This window comes from Mustela putorius, unplaced genomic scaffold (assembly GCF_011764305.1).
Source record: "Mustela putorius furo isolate JIRA1106 unplaced genomic scaffold, ASM1176430v1.1 tig00000487_pilon_pilon_pilon, whole genome shotgun sequence".
Lineage (NCBI taxonomy): Eukaryota > Metazoa > Chordata > Mammalia > Carnivora > Mustelidae > Mustela > Mustela putorius.
In genome coordinates, this window is record NW_025421399.1 from 6,239,113 (window position 1) to 6,255,301 (window position 16,189).

The 16,189-nt window shown below is 42.9% G+C and overlaps 1 protein-coding gene across 2 annotated transcripts in view; it reads left to right on the forward strand.

Moving 5' to 3' along the window:
* MAP3K3 (mitogen-activated protein kinase kinase kinase 3) overlaps positions 1–16,189 on the forward strand; it is a 62,204-nt gene that overhangs the window by 25,833 nt on the left and 20,182 nt on the right. For both annotated transcript variants that reach the window (XM_045080887.1, XM_045080888.1), the window contains 3 exons: positions 2,276–2,375; positions 5,989–6,102; positions 15,462–15,582. In XM_045080887.1, coding sequence (XP_044936822.1) covers positions 2,276–2,375; positions 5,989–6,102; positions 15,462–15,582 — 335 coding nt within the window. The remainder of the gene's footprint in view (positions 1–2,275; positions 2,376–5,988; positions 6,103–15,461; positions 15,583–16,189) is intronic.

Here is a 16,189-nt window from a genome sequence, read left to right on the forward strand (position 1 = left end):
TAATTTAAAAAAAAAAAGAATCTAACAGTATCACTCCCTGGAACAGTTGATTTAAGGGGAAAAAAGCATACAAGGATTAAAATATGGATGGATTTTCAGGTGGGATATAAACTACTGTATTCAGCAGAATAATTTACAAAAATGAAAGGTGGTAATGAATGAAGGAAAACTTATGGAGAAATTATCTTTCTGAGATGTTAGGCTTTGTGTAAAGGATAAGATAGACTACGGTTGATATCAATGTGAGAAGAACTTTATGCTATAATGTAAATGTTATATACCTGTGTTGCCCAGTACGATGGCCACTGGTCACATACGGCTAGTGAGCACTTGCAGTGTGTTGAGACCGAGGAACCAATCTAACAGGTAATTTTAATTAGTTTGATCTGAACTAGCCACATATTGAAGAGCACAATTCTTGATGATGAAATTTATTTGCTGCCCACTTATTTGTGCCAGCTTGGCACAGAAGAGCGTTTAAGAAATTATCTGGTCAGATTCCATTAAAATCCAGTGGCTTAGATCCTCTCTCCTGTGGCTTATTGCTCCTTCCTCTGGTTATAACACTTTCCACTCAGGGGGAGCAGAGAAGATGTAAAAGAACCATACACTTCTCAGCATCAAGGAGGGTGCGGACTGTAGAGGCCCCAGGTGTGAGTGCTGCTCTGCTGCCCAGCACTGGTCCAATTTCATCCAGTCTAGGCTGCCAAGAGATGAAGGTGGTTTTGATCTGCATTTCCCCCATCATATTAAACATAACTTCACGTGTTTATTAGCCATTCATAATTCTTTGAATTTTGTCAGCATATCCTTTGCCCATGTTTTTGTTGGGTTGTTTATCTTCATCTTACTGATTTTGCAAGGATTCCCCCCCCCAAACTTGGTATTTGTTTTTCAACTTTGTTGATGGCTCATTTTGCTATCAGAAGTTTAAAGTTTTCTTGTCGGGCACATCTGGGTGGCTCAGTCTGTTGAGTGTCCCAGTCTTAATCTTGGCTCAGGTTGTAATCTCAGGGTTTTGGAATGGAGCCCTGTGTCGGGCTCTGTGCTCAGTGGGGAATCTGCTTGAGGACTTTCTTCCTCTCCCTCTGCCTCTCCCCCTGCTGGCATGTGCATTCTCTCTCTCATAAATAAATAAATCTTCAAATTTTTGTTGTCAAATCTATCTTCTTGTCTTCTGTATTTTATGTAATGCTTAGGAAGACCTTCCCCACTCCAGTGTTTCTTTAATCCTATACTTTCTTCTGTATATATGGAATATATATATATATATGAGTTTCTTTCTAATACTCTCTTGTTTCATTTATCTCTTTGCTTATTTTTGTCTTAAGGATTTAAGTTTTAAAGTATTGGGTTGGAACTGTATGAAATTGCCACTGTTGTATCAAAAATTGTTAACTACCAGCCATATCATGTAGTTCAACCTAACATATTCATTAAAACTTTTTATTCTGAAAATTTCAAATACACACAAAAGTAGGGAGAATATCACACTAAATCCTTCTAACTTGAAATGCAGCTTCAATATTATTAACATTTTGCCAATTTTTTGTTTATTTCATTCTTCTGTATTTCATTCATTTTGTATATATCATCTATCCCCACTTTTACATTTTGCTATGTTTAATTGACAAATAATTTTAACACCTCTTTGAACAAGTTCTTGCTCTAATCTCTATTTATAGAAATAGTTCTTTGAACTGACCTAATGAGTCTCTCTAGAAAAGTGTCAGTATCAACACTACTTATATGATCATATGTGTCACTAGTTAAGAAAACTTGGGCATATAGCCAAATCAAAGGTAATTCCTTTGACTCTGAGGTAGGAAATCTCAATTCCGAGGATAATTAGCATTGAGATTCCTCTGGCATCAGCAATGGAAAAGACCTTTCAAGTCCTGGAGTTGAGTCATTTTGGAGTTAAGACCATGTTTTCAGGAACGCTGCTCCAATCTCCAGGTTTTCTTCCTAACAGGAGTATTTGGAACCTTGTTTTTAAATCCGGGTGTCCTGCTTTGATACTGAACTGTCATTGACAGATCTGAACTGAAGTGAAAGCTTATCGATTGGGATTGAACAGTGCTTGTGATGCTCAGAAGAAGGGTGAAAAAAATAAGATGGTTAGGAGAAGAAAAGGAACAGAAAGGCAAGCTATGTGAAGGAGAAAAAGAGAATTCTGTGTTTAAAAAAACAGGAAGATATCACTCACAAGTCCTAGCTTTCCATATCTGACTTTTAAAATATACAATTAACCACGCTTCCTATTTCTCTTCAGAATTATACCGTTCAGCCGGCCTGTGAGATATGAAGATGTGGAACACAAGGTGACAACAGTGTTTGGGCAGCCTCTTGATCTGCATTACATGAACAATGAGGTAAGAGACTAGATGGATGGTGTGGGAACAAGGAAGGGTGACAGCTGACTACCTTTTTTCTTCCTGCTTCACTGAGGATCTTTTTAGTTTGTTCCTCTAGTGTCATCTGCAGGTTTTCATTTTCTGGAGCCTCTTTTCTTAATTCCAGTCATTCTGGGATTTATGGTTTTTACTACATGGGAGATGACATAGCTGTTTCCATTCTCCTGCTCATTCAGTGCCAGTAGCTCTAATACTCCACAGTGGAATCAGCTGTGGTACCAGGGCCAGGGCTTATATCGTCTCCTTGACGTTTTGTAGCTTATCTTTTTCTTTCTAGCGCAGGCTTAACAAGAAGCAGAAGTTTAGGAGGGGCTGGAGAGGTGTGGAAAACTGGTGGGTAGTTCCTATATTGACAGTCATAAATGCTGGATTCTTCTCTCAGAGTTTAACTACCAGCTGTAGCTTGTTTCCAAAGTTAGCACCTGCCTGAGTGATTTCTTTAACTCTTCCTTCTCCTGTCCTCCACTCCTCTAGTCCTTATTTTTTCATACTTTGAATATCACCCAGGATGGAATTCTTTTGAATGTCAATTACTTGGCTGCTTTCCCAGCTCCAGGAAAGGTACGAGAGGCTACAGTCTGCTGCTTGGGCTGGTGCTTTGCATTAGTGTGAGAGGCAGTGTGTTGATGCCTAGTAAAGAGTGTGCATCTTGAGGGAACTGAGTTGGAGGGCAAGACAGGAAACCCAGGCAACATCCTGGCTCTTTGAGAAACTGTGTAGTTTTGTTTTATTGGTTGAAGAGTTAAGAATCACCTCCATAAAGCAACCCAAGCGTCCATTAATAGATGAATGGGTAAAGAAGCTGTGGTGTGTATATACAGTGGAATATTACTCAGCTGTAAAAAAAAAAAAAGTGCAACAACATAAATAGACCTAGACGGTACTATGTTAAGTGAAATAAGTCAGACAGAGAAAGACAAATACCATTTGATTTCAGTTGTATGTAGAATTTAAAACAGAAAACAAGAGAGTAAATAAAGGAAAAAGCAGAAACCGACCCATAAATACAGAGAACAAACTAATGATTAGCAGAGGGGTGGGGGATGGGCAGAATGGGTGAAGGGAAGTGGGAGATACAAGCCTCCAATTATGGAATGAATAAATCGTGGGATAAAAGGTACAGCATAAGGAATATAGTCAGCGGTATGGCCACAGATGGGGGCTACGCTTATGGTCAGCCTAGCATAAGGTGGGGACTTGTTGAATCACTGTGTTATATGCCTAAAACTAATGTGACACATGTCAACTATATTTAATCAAACAAACCCTTCAGCTCGAGGGGAATTAAAAAAGACATTTCTTCCATAGTTTGGGGCTGAAATCTATAGAAGCTGTGATTTGTTGGCTAAAAACTCCCTGGTCCCCTTTATACAAAATGTATAATTACAATTGGGTATATTGCTAAATAGCTAACAAAAACAAGACCGTCTGATCTTTTATGTTTTGAACGAATTTTAGAAATACAACAAATTTGGAAAATAAACCACTAACTCTATAGTTAATAAGTAATGCAGATATAAGTATTTTAAAGTATGTAAACTAAAACATTTGAAATACAGGATATGAGGGGCGCCTGGGTGGCTCAGTGGGTTAAGTGTTTGATTCTTGATTTTGGCTCAGGTCATGATCTCAGGGTTGTAAGATCGAGCCCTGCATCAGTCTCCACTCTGGGTGTGGAGCCTGCTTAAGATTCTTGCTCTCCCTCTTTTCCCCCAGCCCCCCAATAGCACATGCTCGCTCCCTCTCTCAAAAAAACAAAAACAAAAACAAAAAAAAAACAAGAGAACCCAAAAGATATAAATGTCAAATGCATAGAACTTTAAAAAATTGCACCTCAAGCTTCAGTTACTAAGAAAGTGAGGCTAGGGGTGCCTGGGTGGCTCAGTGGGTTAAAGCCTCTGCCTACGGCTCGGGTCGTGGTCCTGGGGTCCTGAGATCGAGCCCCTCGTCGGGCTCTCTGTTTGGAGGGGAGCCTGCTTCCCCTTCTCTCTCTGCCTCTGCCTGCCTCTCTGCCTACTTGTGATCTCTCTCTGTCAAATAAATAAATTTTAAAAAACCTTAAAAAAAAATGAGGCTAGAGTAAGCCAGCTAATTTGCATTTCCCTAATGCCTATGGCATAGAGCATCTTTTTAGGGCTTATTAGCCATTTGTCTATCGTCTTTGGGTAATGTCTGTTCAAATCCTTTGCCCGTTGAAAGAATTGGATTATTTGTCCTCTTACTATTGAGTTGTAAGAGTTCTTTGTATATTCTGGATATCTAGACCCATACCATATGTTTAAAAATTGTAGTTTGTTGGGGCGCCTGGGTGGCTCAGTGGGTTAAGCCGCTGCCTTCGGCTCAGGTCATGATCTCAGGGTCCTGGGATCGAGTCCCGCGTCGGGCTCTCTGCTCAGCAGGGAGCCTGCTTCCTCCTCTCTCTGCCTGCCTCTCTGCTTACTTGTAATTTCTCTCTGTCAAATAAATAAATAAAATCTTTAAAAAAAAAAAAAATTGTAGTTTGTTTAAGCTAAAGCCTCCTTCCTTTATTCTATTTTATTATTTTTTAAAGCCTACTTCTTTTATTTTAAAGAAATAAATTCTTTAAATAATAATTTAAAAATAGGGGCGCCTGGGTGGCTCATTGGGTTTAAGCGTCTGCCTTCGGTTCAGGTCATGATCTTGGAGTCCTGGAATCGATCCCTGCATTGGGCTCTCTGTTCAGCAGGGAGCCTGCTTCCCCCTCTCTTTCTCTGCCTGCTGCTCTGCCTACTTGTGATCTCTCTCTCTGTCAAATAAATGGATAAAATATTATTAAAAAATAAAGATTTTATTTATTTATTTGAGACAGAGAGTGAGAGAGAGAGAGAGACAAGAGACAGCGAGCTGGGTGCCTGGGTGTCTCAGTGGATTAAGCCACTGCCTTCGGCTCGGGTCATGATCTCAGGGTCCTGGGATCAGGTCCACCATTGGGCTCTCTGCTTGGCAGGGGCCTGCTTCCCTTCCTCTCTCTCTGCCTGCCTCTCTGCCTGCTTGTGATCTCTCTCTGTCAAGTAAATAAATAAAATTCTTAAAAAAAACAAAAAACAAACAAAAAGAGACAGCGAGTATGAGTGGTGGGGAGGGGGAGAGGGAGAAGCAGGCTCCCCACAGAGCAGGGAGCCCAATGTGGGGTTCAATCCCAGGAGCCTGTGATCATGACCTGAGCCCAAGGCAGGCACTTAACCTACTGAGCCATCCAGGTGCCCCCAAAAGAGGCAAATTTATAGAGACAGAAAGTACATTAGTGGTTGCCTAAGGGTCTACAGGTGGGAAGAGGGAATGACTACAAATGGGCACAAGAGCTTTTTGGAAAACTGGGAATGTTTTAAAATGGAATTATGGTGATGGTTGTACAGCTCTTTAAATTTATTAAAAGTTATTGAATTGTACACTTGTACCTATCTATATGGTTTCAATTAGTTTTAAGACCCCCTATATCCAAAGGGATTGTTTTCCTTCAATCTTACTTTTTTCTTGTGTATTTTGCTTATTTTTTAGAAACTAACAACTTTTCTTTTATATGATTCTTTTTCTGTGTCCTGTGTCACAGCTCTCCATCCTGCTGAAGAACCAAGATGATCTTGATAAAGCAATTGACATATTAGACAGAAGCTCAAGCATGAAAAGCCTTAGGATATTGCTGCTGTCCCAGGACAGAAATCATGTAAGTAGTGCCTATGATGGCCTGGCAGCTGAAAACAGAGCTTGCTCTCCTTCAGGGGTTTACCTGGCTGCCTGGACAGAATTTTGTGCTTCTCAGCTGCTATTAAAGCAAACACACAAGGGAGGGGGGCAGGTACCTGGGTGGCTCAGTCAGTTGGGCACTCGACTCTTGATTTCAGTTCAGGTCATGATCTTGGGGCACTGGGACAACAGGCTCCATGCTCAGGGTGTCTGCTTGGGATTCTCTCTCTCCCTCTGCACCCCCACTTCTCTCTTTAAAAAAAAAAAAATTTTAAAAATGAAGCAAGCACTTAAATGCAGCCCAGCCCACCATGTCATTGGCCAGATAGCATTTTGCATGTGATTCACTGCAAAGTCAAATCTATGTTAAAGTTGCAGCTAGGGGCACCTGGGTGGCTCAGTGGGTTAAAGCCTCTGCCTTTGGCTCAGGTCATGATCCCAGGGTCCTGGGATCAAGCCCCGCCTCGGGCTCTCTGCTCAGTGGGGAGCCTGCTTCCCTCTCTCTCTGCCTGCCTCTCTGCCTACTTGTAATCTCTGCCTGTCAAATAAATAAAATCTTTTAAAAAATAAATAAATAAATAAAGTTGCAGCTAAAGGTTACTTGGCTTGTGGCATGGGAAGAAGGAAAATATATAAGATAAAAGAGAAAGTTCTTTTTCTCTGTACTTACGTTGTTTCAATTTAATTTGGACCCCAACAAGAGAGTTTTGATTAGGGTGGAGATGCTGATTAGCAAAGACTGCCAAGGATTTGACGCTGTCATGTAAATCTCTCAGCAACTCCTTAGCAACCATGCCTGTGTCATGTGACACATGTAGGAAACAAACTTTTCTTTCTGTTCAATGGAAAAGAGGCCACGGAGTGGAGGGCCTCTTATAGTTTATCAGTTGCTGCCTTACCAAATGGCAGGCAGTCTGCAGGGGCCGGCAGACATGGGAAATGATCCCTTATGTAGCTGCTTCTCCTAAAATGTCTCTGAAGGCCTACATTTCTCAAGTGATTGCAGTCTGAGTCTGTCTGTCTTTTTTTTTTTTTTTTTTTTTTTGATTGCAAACACAAGCATGAGTGAAGGGCAGAAACAGAGAGGGGGGAAGCAGACTCCCCACTGAGCAGGGAGCCCCATCTGGAGCTCAATCCCAGGACCCCGAGATTATGACCTGAGCTGAAGGCAAACTCTTAAGCGACTGAGCCACCAGGATCTGTCTTCTAACCACCAATTTCTACACCCGTTTTCTTAAGATGCATGTTCCTAAAGGTTTCTTGGCACTCCTTTCCTTTCCTTATGCTTGAAAACAGCCAACCATGGACAGCTGAGATTGCTGTGTGAGGACAGTGAACGCACCACACAGTAGGACAGAGTTTAGATGGAATGGTGCTCATGCATTTATCTGTTTATTTCAAGATTTATTACCATTATTATTATTATTATTAGAGAGAAAAGAGAGCACAAGCAGGGGGTAGAAACAGATGGAGAGGGAGAAGCAGATTCCCCACTGAGCAGGGAGCCTGACACCAGGCTCTATCCCAGGACTCAGAGCATGACCTGAGCTGAAGGCAGATGGTTAATCAACTGAGCCACCCAGGCGCCCCTGACCTTTTATTTTTAAGGAAATGTATTGGGATTGGGCTGTCCTAATGATGAAAGGGAGGCACAGGAGAATGCAGTTGGGGGCCTTAGAATAAAGAAGACTTTTTCTAATATTACAGAAGTATCCTTGTGACTGAGGATTGTTCTCCTCTGTCCCAGATGTATCTCTTTTCTGAATATGTTTTGGGAAGTATTCTGAAGTAAAATATATATTTTATTACTTTAGTTCTCTGTTCAAGTTACTCACTTACTCCTTATAGTCTTTCTTGATTGCCTACTGTAGAGGATCTAAATGTAGCCTAGCATCCAGGGTTTATCACCAACTACCCTGCTTTCCAGCTCCCCAGTTTCGTCTTTCCACATTGTTCAACCTACTCCCCCATTCTGCAGTTCTTCCTTTTCCCTCTTTACCATGGCTGTCACCTTGTTTTCAGGATCTAGCTTGATTTACCTGCTACAGTGTTGTCATTGTTTTTCAGTGAGGCCATCTTGATTATTCCCTGTTCCTTTAGTCATTGGATAAAATGTGCCCACTAGTTTATAGGTTGCTTGGTAATTGCCCTCTAGTTGTTGCATATTTATAAGTTTTACTGCAAAAGATTATTAAGCTCCTCAAGAGCAGGAGCCATGACTAATTGTTTTGGGACCCTACCCCACCTATCTTCTTAAGAAAACACAGTGAATGCATCTTGATTATTCGGCAGAAGTCAACGGAGATCATATTCAGCAAACCCTTTCTATACAGAAGAAGCTAGAATTGGGGTTTGGTTTAATGGAGTAGTTGCTTGATTGGGAGCTAGGACCCTTGATTATGATCCCTTCATTCCCTTGATGAGAAGATATAGACAAGTGGTTCTTTACATCCACTTTCTCATCCTTTAAGGGGTGCGCATGGCTGCAGATACTGCTGCAACACCCAGGCTTTGAAAGATGACCACCCAAGCTCTGATGCCTATGACATTGCATTAGATGGCGCATAAAATAAATGCCACATTGATGCCTCTCTTTCTAAGGACTTATATTTTTAAAAATTACTGTAATGTCAGTATAACCTTTTATAAAGTTGAAAAAGACAATTATTGGGGTGTCTGGGTGGCGTAATCAGTTAAGCATTTGACTCTTGGTTTTGGCTCAGGAGTGATCTCAGGGTTGTGAGATCAAGCCCTGCTTGGAGCTCCACGCTCCTCGGGGAGTCTGCTTGGGATTCTGTCTCCCTCCCCCTCTCCCCCTGCCCCTCCTCACTGCTTACCCACTCTCTCAAATAAATAAACCTTTTAAAAAAGAGAATTATCCTATGTAAACCTATCATTGTAACATATTTATTGATATTTATATGTGCCCCCGCAGTTTTGGCCATATGTATACATACTTTAAATGTTGTCATGTGGTCATATAATTTTCTAATTAATTTTCTCACTTAACATTGTCATGCACATTTTTCTAAGATAATTTGTAATCTTCATAATTGTTATTTATAAAGATGCATAAATCCCTTGAATTGATATACCGTAATTTAATTAAATAACCATTTTTGTTACTGTCAGGTCACTTAACCTGCTCCAACTTTTTGCATTTGTAAAGATTTACATTTAAGACTAGTAGTGGTAATGGTAGTGATGAGATCTTTTCTTGGGAACTTCCTCAGCTATACTTCAGGGTTTTTTTTAATAAAAAGATTTTATTTAGGGGCACCTGGGTGGCTCAGTGCATTAAAGCCTCTGCCTTCGGCTCAGGTCATGGTCTCAGGGTCCTGGGATCAAGCCCCACATCAGGCTGTCTGCTCAGCAGGGAGCCCCCTCTCTCTCTGCCTACTTGTGATTTCTCTCTCTTGTCAAATACATTTTTTTTTTAATCTTTAAAAAAAAGATTTTATTTATTTATTTGTTGGGGGGAGAATATGGAGGGGGCTGAGGAAGAAGCAGACTCCCCACTGAGCAGGGAGCCTGACATGGGGCTCAATCCCAGGACCTTGAGATCATGACCTCAGGTATACTTAACTGACTGAGCCACCCAGGCGCCCCACTTCAGGCTTAATAAACACAAGTATCAGGAACTGGACTTGCTGTGTGCTCAGGAGTCCCACCTTGAGAACAGTGCTTCTCTAACCCTCTGTGATGAAATACTAGTTTTATTCTTTTAATTTCCAATCTGCTATGGATCAATTCTTTTTAAAACACAAAAACTGGAAAATGAAATGGAAAAATAAATGAGGGACATACACAGTACAAGACCCTAGTTCTTATTGCTAGAGCTGATAGGCAGAAAGTCACTCTGCTAAATTGCTGTAAAAGCTTGTAAAGAGTTATTTTCCGTTTCTGTATTACCTTGTTGAGGATTATTACACCATCGGCTGTCGCCGGGTCCCAGCCACACAGAGCACGCTTGAGCGCCCTGCTCCAGGACACCACAGCCCCCTGCTTTACCTCCAGCTGCTAACTGACAGTCACTTAGTTTCTCTACTGAGTTTCTTCCATTTGTAGCAATCTGTTGCCTCATCCTCCTTTTGTTACCACTTACACCTTCACTTCCCTTCTTATTCCTGTCTTTAGATGTGCAGTTTTTCTTTCTGAATTCCTTTTCTACTGATCCGTCTATGACAACTTCTGATCTTCCCTTTGTATTTACCTCTCCTACCTCACCTTGCCAAGGCCATGTTGCAAGCTTCATTATTGTTCTTACCTGAGAACTCCTGGAGTCTGGTCATCACAGAACCTCCCTTTAGTCTGAAGAGCCCCTCTCTAGCCTTGCTTTCTCCTGCCATTTTAAGATACTTCATCGTCTCCTTCAGTAGTTCTTGCTGCCTTAGGCCTGTGCCCTGGACCATTAACTCTTTTTTTTCTAAGATTTTATATTTATTTATTTGACAGAGAGAGAGAGAGATCACAAGTAGGCAGAGAGAGAGGCAGAGAGAGAGGGGGAAGCAGGCTCTCTGCTGAGCGGAGAGCCCGATGCGGGGCTCAGTCCCAGGACCCTGAGATCATGGCCTGAGCCAAAGATAGAGTCTTAACCCACTGAGCCACCCAGGCACCCCTGGACCATTAACTTTTAATTTATTCCAATTACAGACTTCTTCTCCAACCATGTTTGTGTTTAACTTTTCACTCTTGACCTTATAACTTCCTAGATTCAGATTTTCCACTATCTTAAAATAATCTCAAGCTTACATTCTTTTGTCACTTCTATCTGTCCCAGCTACCTTAAACTGATGATGGCATTTTGTTTTGTTATCTTAGATTCTCCCTGACAAAAGTAAACTTCTGATCTTCTCATCCAGATGTTGCCCACTTCCCAAATATCCCAACAATGAGTTTGATGCTATCTTGTCTACTATTTAAGTTCAAAATATCAAGGATAATCTAAATAGTAATTCTTTTCAGTCTTTTTTTTTTTTAAAAGATTTTATTTATTTATTTGACAGACAGAGATCACAAGTAGGCCGAGAGGCAGGCAGAGAGAGAGAGAGAGGAGGAAGTAGGTTCCCTGCTGAGCAGAGAGCCCGATGCGGGACTCGATCCCGGGACCCCGAGATTATGACCTGAGCCGAAGGCAGCGGCTTAACCCACTGAGCCACCCAGGCGCCCCTCTTTTCAGTCTTTTTAAAGTAAAGGGCAAGTGCAGGAAGATAGGACCAAAGTTTTTGAGTATAATAGCTTCAGTCTGGCCCCTCTTTAAACCCAACACCTTACATGTATAAGTGCTTTTGTCTGTCATTTGACTCTTGCAACTTTTAGAGGTCCATGGCAAGCATATGTACTCACCAGTCTATTTGTGGGGAAACCAAGACTTAGGGTCACTTGCCCGCGGTGAAGCAGCCAGTGGTGACAGAGCTGGTCTAGAATCCAGATCTTCTGACTTACAGTTCAGTACCTATCAGTTACCCTCCCGGAAAGGGGTCTTAGAGTTCTTGTAACCCTTGGAAGATCTCCCCCAGGTTCCTCCACAGTTTATCAGAAGCAGAACAGAAAGTATAATGTTGCCCATGGGGAGAAGTTGTGAGATGTTGTGTCACTCTCTTTCCCACAGCTCGGAGGGTAACCAAGCTGGAAGAAGGTGCAAGGAAAGACAGCGTTTTCAAGGGATTATATGTGGTCGCCTTTAGTCCAGAAAGGCACCCTAATCATATATAAGCAGTCAAAGTCTAGGAAGCACTGGAGAGTACAGATAATGAAAACACAGATTTAGTCACCTTATCGCAATTTGGGTGAACCCTTTATTAATTTTTTTTTTTAAGATTTTATTTATTTATTTATTTGACAGAGTTCACAAGCAGTCAGAGAGGCAGGCAGAGAGAGAGAGGGAAGCAGGCTCCCTGCTGAGCAGAGAGCCTGATGCGGGGCTCAATCCCAGGACCCCAGGATCGTGACCTGAGCCAAAGGCAGAGGCCCCAACCCACTGAGCCACCAGGTGCCCCTGGATGAACCCTTTAAATACTGAGTGTTATCTGGGTGCCCGGGTGGCTCAGTCATTAAGTGTCTGCCTTTAGCTCAGGTCATGATACCAGTATCCTGGGATCGAGCCCCGAATCGGGTTGCCGGCTTGGCGGGAAGCCTGCTTCTCCCTCTCCCACTCTCCCTGCTTGTGTTCCCTTTCTCACTGTGTCTGTCTCTGTCAAATAAATAAAATATTTATTAATAAATAAATAAATTAATTAAATCTTTAAAAAATATATTGGGGGTTATCTTAGAAGAAAATACAACTGTCGTAACTATTGTAGTCTTCTGTGCAGTCTCTTGGTGCCACCCTTGAAACAGAGGACTGGTGCAATCCTGGGGGCCATTTCTCACCTTATGTTCCTGTGAACCAAACTGAAATAAACACACAGACACACACACATGCATGCACGTGCGCGTGCACTCACACACACACACACACACACACACACACATTCCTTTACCCCCTGCAGAACTGAATCCACTTGTTCATTTTGTCTCTACCACCAAATTTTTTTATCAAGATAATCTGTGAGCCTACTCTTGTGACCACTTTTTCTGTTGATCTCCTAGTTTCCAGTCACTGCAGTCTTTATGGATGTGGTTCCCTGGTAATTTCTCGTGTTGTTTGTGTCAGCTATACGCACTGCTACCTACAGAGTCCTTTGGTGAGATTAACACTGAGTAGTCAAATGTCACCTTCTGTTTGCTATGAATGTTATACAACATTCTGTTGGCCACGCTTTATACTTGTGGGCTCTCCTTTCGCTCCACTACAGTCCCCTTTTGTTTTTCCTAGCCCCTCCTTCCTCTTTCCCACTTCTTTTTTTTTTTTAAGATTTTACTTATTTATTTGCCAGTGAGAACGAGAGAGAGAGAGAGAGAGAGAGAAAACAAGCAGGGGCAGCAGCAGGCAGAGGGAGAAGCAGACTCCCCGCCAAGCAAGGAGCCCGATGCAGGACTTGATCCCAGGACCCAGGGATCATGACCTGAGCTGAAGGCGGAGATGCTTAACCAACTAAACCACCCAGGCATCCTCTCTCTTTTCCACTTCTAAGCTGTGCTCAAAGTTCCCTGAATCCTTGCATGAACCTCATTTTTGTTTACCATGCAGTTCTCTTTTATCCCCTTAAATCAGGGTTTTCAGACTTGACTGAATATTACAAATACTTGAGGAGATTTAAAAAACACCAGTCCTTGGGCACCATCCCCAGAAATTTTGTTGTAGGTGGTGTGAGGTGTCTGAAGCCCTATAGGCAGTGGGTGGCTAGGGTCGAGACCCAAGACCTTACATTGAAGTATCACTCTCCTCCTAAGACGTTGTTGCTCAAAGTATGGTCCATGGACCAGCAGCGTCAGCATACCTGGAAACTTGTTAGAAATGCAAATTCTCTGGGCGCCTAGGTGGCTCAGTGGGTTAAGTCTCTGTCTTCGGCTAGCGTCATGATCTCAGGGTCCTGGGATCCAGGCGCGCATCAGTCTCTCTGCTCAGCGGGGATCCTGCTTCCTCACCCACCCCCACCAACCTCATTGCCTGCCTCTCTGCCCAATTGTGATCTCTCTCTCTTCTGTCAAATAAATAAATAAATAAATAAATAAATAAAATATTAAAAAAAAAAAAGGAATCCCTGCTTTGAAGCCTCCACTGATTCCCTTCATCTGTTTTCCAGCCTGTTGCTATAACTTCAGCCTTTTCTTCTACAAACCAATGCTTGTGCTGACTGCGGAACCTACTTTCCTGTCTCAGCTCTTAGAGTTTAAAATTGAGTTTAGAGTATATGTTCTTCGGTGCATTTCAAATTCACGTCGCTGCGATTTATGGAATTCTCACTACGTGCAAGGCCCTGTGTGCAAGCAGGTGTCCTCGGGGGGCTCATCATGGGGCTCTTCTCTTTCCGACTGCAGGGCTGTGGCCTTTCCTTGCCCTTCACTGGCCTGCTTCCCCAGTGTGTGGCTTTGACTGTTTTTTCCTTTCTGACTCTCAGCAGAAAGCTATTGCACATCGGAGGCTTCAGCAAGAACATTCCACTTCCCCTTGGTTCTGACTTCCCGTTAGAGCAAGACAGTTTGTAAAGACAGCCCTGCATGTGATAAAGTCTGGCGTGGAGAGACCAGAGGAGGCTGCTTGGTAGCTGAATTCACCCCCGAGAGCGGGAAGCCTTTTTCCTGGAGGGCAGGATATAGTTTGTTTAGGTTGGACTTTTTTTTTTTTTTTCTTATGTGAGGTAGAAGAGCTAGAGAAGCAAGTCGAAACTTTGCCTTAAGTTATTTAGCACTTCTGACCCCTAATTCCACTCTTGGCAGTGTTCCACGTGCTTGTAATCGCACCCCCTCATCACTGCCCACCTTTGGCTTTCCGCTTTCTCATTCTGAGGGCCCCTTGCGTTGCTTTGGTTTCCCCCCCACCCAGGGCTCACTTGGTGGGTTGACTAGAACAGTGCAGAAGTGAGGGTGCATGTGGTGAGGTTGCTGACCCTATTCTGGGGTCCTTGACCTCTGGCAAAAATGGCACCTGTGATAGCCTTTCCCAGATGAGCACAAGCCTAAGGTGGTTTCTCATGGAAACCCTGGTGATACTAAGCAGCTGAGATTTTGCTGTGATTTGGGAGGAGTGATTGTGGTTGGGTAAAAGCAGCACATCAAGCTGAATTCTACTGCCCAGAATTCTGTTGGGCAGGGAGGTTGCAGTCATTCTCTATTCTGACCACCCCCCAACTCGGCAGGTGGTCTCGCTGCTGAAATAATTTCCTGCTATTTTTTCCCAAGCTCTCTCTCTGGAGATTTTATGAGAGGGTATTTACAACTTGCTTTTCTGTTTGACATATTATTATAGGAAAACAAACCTGTTGTTCTTCCATGCCTGGGTCATCACCTCTTAAACTGGGGCAGTGGATCTCAGTGCTCAGATATCACTGAAGCTATAAAACTACAATGAGGAAATAGTGGTTTGCCAAGACTGATTGAGGAGTGAGATTTGGGGGGAGGCTAGATAGATACCTCATCTATTGAAAGTGTGATGGCGGGGCATTTGGGTGGCTCAGTCAGCTAAACCTCTGCCTTTGGCTCAGGCCATGATCCCAGGGACCTGGGAGGAAGCCCTGCATTGGGTTCTCTGCTCAGCAGGGTGGGCGGGTGTCTACTTCTCCCTCTCCTTCTGCCCTTCCTCCTTGCTTGTGTTCTCTCTCTCTCTCAAATAGATAAATATTTTTTTAAAAAGTGAGAAGGCAACTAAGAGCACGAGGAGTCCTAGGGAAGGGCAAGCAGGCCTTTCTTGGCCTGTCTGCCTAAAGATGGCTCATCCTTTTTCCTCTTATTTTACAGACCAGTCCCTCTCCCCATTCTGGGGTGTCCAGGCAGGTGCGGATCAAAGCTTCCCAGTCTGCAGGAGATGTCAATACCATCTACCAGCCCCCTGAGCCCCGAAGCAGGCACCTCTCTGTCAGTGAGTATTTCACCGCTTTTTTCCTTTTCATCTAATTTATCTGCCCATGCTTTTTAAAAATCAAGTATTTATTAATTTAAAAAGCCACCATCAAACATGAATAGACTATTACTCTGTGTAAAATCATCCTCTAGGCCTTTACTGGGGGGTGGGGGGGAAAGGTAGAGAAGTGGCTGGGATGGTGTCCTGACGCTCAGAGAGCTTACAATGTAACAATGTGATGGCACGACCAAGTTCCTTTATAAACATGTCTGAAAAAGTGATCCCCTCAAACATCTGCTGAAGACCTCTGGCAACGAACAGTTCACTCTCATTTTTGACCATTGTTTCATCAAAGAACTGGAGACCTGAGGTTAGGAATAAGGCCCAACTTTGAGTTTTGACCTCAGACCTCTTGCTTCTGATTCCCGAGGAGTCCTTATGCTTTGGCGAAAATGTTGACCAATGAAACTCTTGGAGAATTAAACCAGGTTGTCTGGGAAGGACGGGAGACTGTTGACATAGTATGTAGGATTGGCTAACTGGAAGAAAACTATGTAGCTGCCCCCAGGCCTCCCCAGGAAAGAAATCCAAGTCAGTCCTGTGCATTATTCCGGATAACCTCATA